The sequence below is a fragment of the Magallana gigas genome, chromosome 9 (genome assembly GCF_963853765.1).
Source record: "Magallana gigas chromosome 9, xbMagGiga1.1, whole genome shotgun sequence".
Classification (NCBI taxonomy): Eukaryota; Metazoa; Mollusca; class Bivalvia; order Ostreida; family Ostreidae; genus Magallana; species Magallana gigas.
The window spans coordinates 22,834,537-22,840,536 of NC_088861.1; the positions used below are offsets into that span (position 1 = coordinate 22,834,537).

The 6,000-nt window shown below is 32.3% G+C and overlaps 1 protein-coding gene across 4 annotated transcripts in view; it reads left to right on the top strand.

The window, feature by feature from the left end:
- LOC105319705 (beta-1,3-galactosyltransferase 1) overlaps positions 1 to 5,740 on the top strand; it is a 29,240-nt gene extending 23,500 nt beyond the window's left edge. For all 4 annotated transcript variants that reach the window (XM_034475671.2, XM_034475669.2, XM_034475670.2 and 1 more), the window contains one exon: positions 4,407 to 5,740. In XM_034475671.2, the coding sequence (XP_034331562.2) occupies positions 4,407 to 5,423 (1,017 nt within the window). In that variant the 3' untranslated portion in view covers positions 5,424 to 5,740. The remainder of the gene's footprint in view (positions 1 to 4,406) is intronic.
- Positions 5,741 to 6,000: the final 260 nt, after the last annotated feature.

Here is a 6,000-nt window from a genome sequence, read left to right on the forward strand (position 1 = left end):
GTGTGTCATTTTATCAAAAGTGTAGACTATGAATATTATTTTTCTTTTGTACCTTGTTGTTTAGAGACTTTTTTTTCCTGGCTCATAATTTCTTCTGATTTGTGTATTTTTTCATTCTGAATACATACATTGTCCCCATGCCCCTGGTCCCTGTTTGTGGGTGCATGTGTAATTTCCCATCTTGCAATTTAGTGGTTTGCAATATGCAATATCTACAAAGATTTTTTACCTGTTAATTTTTTCTCTGTATTCTTTTTCATTTAGTTCAAAATGACGGGGCTGTAACTTTGATGGCAATATATTTTTTTTTTATTTCCATCCTACCAAAAATAGCTTTAAATTGGATTGATATGACACTTAAGTATGGCTCTTGTTAGTATATATATATAATCTCTGTAAAAAAAATAAAAAAACTAATCTTCTGAGGCAAGAATATTGCAGTTTCTACTGAACAAACTATTAGTACTCGTTTACAGATGCTTGATCCACCTCTAATTTTTTCGCGGGAAATATAGCACGAAATCACTGCATAGGCGTCGGAACCGGGGGGGGGGGGGGGGACTTAGCCCCCCCCCCCCCCCACTTTTTTTGCAAAGTTAGACCTAACCACTAGGCACATAGCAGAATAGAGGGTTCAGACCCCCTACTTTTTTCGCAGGAAATATAATTTTTCATTAATGTACTTTTGAAAGAAAGATTCCCCCCCCCCCACGGATTAGGATTGTCATGGTTTGGGAAAGAAAATTTATGGTAGGTAAGGTTTTTTGTTTTGGAAGTATAGGTTGAAAGAAATTTACCCCCCCCCCCCCCCACGGATAAGGATTGTCATGGTTTGGGAAAGAAAATTTATGGTAGGTAAGATTTTTTGTTTTGGAAGTATAGGTTTACTCCCCCCCCCCCCCCCCCCCCCCCCCCCCAGGGATTAGGATTTTCATTATTTTGGAATTTTGTTTTTTTCTCTCAATATTTCTGAGGATCAGTAACCCCCCCCCCCACTTTCAATTTGCTTCCAACGCCAGTGCACTGTGACTTCAAACGTTGAAAACTATAATCATTTGATTACGTACCTATATTTAAACTCAATACGAATAAAAAAAATCGTTCAGGTCTCACCAAAGCTTGTGCGGTACTCGAAATGTGTCTTTATACGTAAGAAACCGTATATAACGAGTTAAATGTAAGCCTTTATGGCATAGTAATTGTAAAGTATACCGGTATTTACAAAATAAATACATGTAACGATTCCAGTGATTAAGTAATCATTCCAAAATGGCTTTTATGTAAATTTACTCCTTGTGCCCAATCCCAATTGTATTTATGTACAATTAAAATAATTTCAAATCAAATCATGTTGAAATTTGAGGATAATGCATGTCTGTTGTAGGATTTAAGGACGGCGGTCCCAATTCACTTCTATCATAGTGATTTTCATGAAAATTTTATGAGTTAGAGTTACTACAGATAAAATAAAATCAATAAAAAAATAACATAAAATTGAATAAGATTTTTGTAGGGAACATTTCAAAAAATGATAGTGTTACATCTCTTTTTCAATTGAGCTCAATGAGGAAAAGCTTTCTTGGGAGAGAAAATATAATTTTATGACGTCATAATTGATTTGATGAATCTTTTCCCGTATTTTACGACTTTAAAGGAATTATGTAGAAAATAAAACAATATTTTGACCTTCGATATTTAATCACAGGAAAAGTAATCCCGGAACCTATATTCAATTTGACATCATCTTAAAGAGGAGGTCAAGAGCTTGTTTTGGGGGGTTTTAGAGAGACTGTAGGCATTCTAGATATATTTCATTTGTCAAAAATGGACAAAACTCCGAGATTTGTTACTTTTATTCTTTATACCACATAGAAAATGGTTGTTTAAAACATGATTTTTTATTGCGTTTACCAAAACATTAAGCCCCGGTACACCCTATGAAACAAAGATCTTGTTATGAAGCATCATTAACAGAATTTATATCTTGAATTTCATAAACCTGTAGGCACCTTTCCTTTACTATATCCTCACCTTAAGTCTAAGCTCTGTTTTAATAGTAAATCTTCAAAAGTGTTGAAAATAACTCTCTCAATCATTTATTAATAAATGTACATCATACAGAAACAGTGCACAAATTTAATTGTCAGAACTGTTTTCCTCTCATGTGAATGTGAAATATAATTATACATGTATATCTTTTGTACTGATATGTCATAAAAACAATACTTCAGTTTAATAATATGCATATGTTGGACCTTTGCCAATTATTGTAATTGTGTTTGTGCCTATAAAGTATTTGTATTAATTTTGTATTTGTATAATTCAATATATAAATGACCATGTCATCGACTTCGTTTTGACAGGGGCACATGCCATACTGCGATATGTCGTTATTTTTCTTCAATTTTTCATGAAAAGTACTGCGCTAACTCTAAGAAAATGTTAATGTACATTATTTCAATGTTTGTTTATGAAACAAAACAATTATCAGAGTGTGATAAGCATTTGTGTATGATAAAATACTTCAAAACGTAAACACAGGGGTGGTTTTACTTAAGGAATGAATTCAATATTTATTTGTTTTATACAATATAAAATGGTTTGGGGCAGTTTACGCTTTATAAACCGCGAAGCGGTTTTAAAAAAGCGTAAACTGTTTCAAACCATTTTATATCGTATAAAACTAATAAATATTGAATTCATTGCTTATAATTTAATTTTTTTTACACTTCATTGTAGATAAAAACGATCATTTAACCTTTAAAATGACGTAATATTGTACAAAATTCAAACGTAACGTCAGACGTTTTGATACGTTTTTGACGTTAGTCTTACTATGACGTAGGCAACATTCTTTATACGATATAAAATAATTTTTTAGCCAATCAGAAAGCGCGTTTCAACCAGAATTAAATTATTCTATTATCAATAAGAGTATTTAAGCGGATCAAAATGTAAGTGATTTGTTCATTGGCTCAAACTCTGTTAACTAACCTATATATATGGTTAAAATTACATGTAACTTGAGCTAATATAAGACTCAGTACAGTACTTGACAACCCTTAAAGATATTTGTGCATGTTAAAGGATGTTAAAAAGCATATTTTAGCATTGTGCTACATAGTGTGTATTGATGACTTCGAACAGCTATATAATGCGTCATAAGCTATTGTTATTGAGTTTTAGTAATTATGACATAATATTGAGATTTCTATAATCGTAACAATCACTCCTTTTTACATTTATCTGCGCAAATGGAATTGTGTCCGTCGTCCTTAAATAATCTGCTTTGAAGTGAGGGAAATGACACAACTTTACACAACCGGATGCTTAGTCAAAACCCTACTTATAATAAATGAAAATACTGAGAGTACTGAAATCTGAGTTTGTTTGATATGTGTACGTCACATGAGAAATTAACTATATCAAAATAAGATAGTGGTCGTTCTTTTTAATGAAGTAAGCATTTTTGTCATATTTTATGATAACAAGGACATCGTCGTATGGTTGTGTAAATATATACACTAAAAATGGTTTGTAATGAAAATATCGGTCATTAATTGACTCGATGATAAATGCCATAAGATTTCTTAATGTAACAAATGTGAGGTCGCAAGTTGTAGACAACAAACCGTTATAATCCTATATTCTTATTTAAAGCAATTACATGTAGATATGTATTCTGTGCGTTTAAATGTAGGCAGATGACTTTTTTTTTGCTCTTGACTTCAATATTTGCATTCTCTATTGAATATTGCGAATAATTTTGATAGCAGGAGAATTTGATATCCCCTCTTTAATGTTATCCGACCTGGAAGGTGATATTATAAATTTAAAATATAGTCCTACACTCGGCACAAGGTGGGTTGAATCTTAAAACACTTGGTGGGTTTTTTTTCAAACATAAAAGCATATCCTAGCAATTAGTGGATATTAGAAAAATTAATATTTTAATTCTTTATTTTTTTTAAACCATTTAAGATGAAACAGCTTGGTATTCCAGGAAAGGGAGACAATGGCTTGTCTTACACTAAAATGTTGATTTTGATTTAGCATGTACTGGAATTCTTCGGAATCTTAAAATGAAATCTTAATAACTAAACAACTAGCTTGCTCACTGATTTCCAGTACTTTCAGTATTTTAATTTTCTTCGTGTTGGTTCAAATAATCAATTTAGCTATAGTTTTAAAATTTGCTTTTTGCATAATTTAACAATGAAAATAACTTCGTATAACACAGTTATTTTGAAGAAATCTATTTAATTTTAGTAAAAATTGAATTTAATCATTAAAACCATATATATATACACAATAATATCCTCCACATGCAATGTTTTTCTCGTCAACAAGATAATTTGATTCAACAAGATAAATGAAATGTTTGATAAATTGTTTTATTTTTACAGATGCAAGCTTTAAAAAGGAGGATACAGACAATTAAACACATCGTGAAATGGGTTGTAATCATATATCTTTTGACTTACATCGTTTGTTTACCTTTCCGAGAATCAAAAAAGGGAGCAGATGAAACATCCTACACACTCTTACAGGCCTACGTAGAATCTGGCCTGTTGGAGACAGCACCAATGCGTCATAAGACCTATAGTAACGGTGAGGTTTTCCTGCTCATCATGGTCCCAAGCGCTGTGTCAAACTTTGAACAAAGAGACGCTATTCGCAGAACTTGGGGAAACATTTCAACAATAAAACCTACTGTTCTGTTGAAATTTGTGTTGGGTAAAAGTAAGGATACTGTTCACCAGAGCCTTGCAGAAACCGAAAATTCTATTCATAATGATATTTTGTTCGAGGAAATATTGGAAACTTATGAAAATCTGTCACAAAAATCTATAGCGTTGTTGCGCTGGGCTTCCGCAAATTGTAATGGAGTGAAATATCTTTTGAAAATTGATGACGACATGTTCCTTAATCTTCCAAGACTTTTGAATGAATTAAACGCTCATCCGAAAACAAACACTATATCCGGCTGCATAGTCAGTGGTGCTTCTCCATTCCGATTTGCATTCTCGAAATGGAAGATATCGAGATCAGAGTATAAAAATGATTATTATCCAGATTATATTGCAGGAACTGCTTATCTGATCAGTGGAGATATAATTTCGAACCTACATCGGGCAACACAAAATGTTCCGTATTTCATTTTTGAAGACGTTTACATAACAGGCTTATGTAGAAAACACATCGGTGCCGTTGCATTAGAAAATAAAGGTTTTAATTGTGGATATCGCAATCGTGGTCCCTGTGGAAATAACTTCAGATATCAGATAACAGGACATCACTATACACCCAGGGAAATTCAAAGGATGTGGCTGGAGCTACAAGATCGATGGTCAAATTGTCGACTTGTGGATCATTACTTTATTTACAAATTAGTTGATTTGTTCAAGTATATGTTTCTGTGAATTGGTGCGGAAAATTGCAAAACACATTATGCATTTATCTAAATAAAACTAAAATCATGAAACAGTCTTACTTTCATGATCATGAGACCTGATCGAATTATTACGTTTATATAAGACTAAAATTTCTTTAAAAATATTTCTTTATTTATTACAAACATTTCAAATGCCAATATCGATGGGTTAACGTACATCATGCATTTCAGTGGCATTTTTGATGTCATACAAGTCGGCATAAACATGCTTCACTTTCACCTCAGCCCTTTTGTCAAAACTATTGGTGTATGAAATTAGATCATAAATAAACAGTGGGTACTTTGTCCTCTTTCCTAACTACATTAAATTTTATTTGGATGTCTGTCTTCTTTCATCCAGAAGTAGGTAACCCATTTAATTTAAAGGGGCATGGTCACGATTTTGGTCAAGAATAATTTTTCCGATTTTAATGCTTACAATGCGTCAGTAAGGCATTTTTAATAGGCAACCAAAATTTGAGTGTCATTTCTTAAGTTATAAGCGAATTACAGTGCTTGCAATTCTTTGCTATGTAAACAAAGCTTTAGTTTACATTTTTATGTTA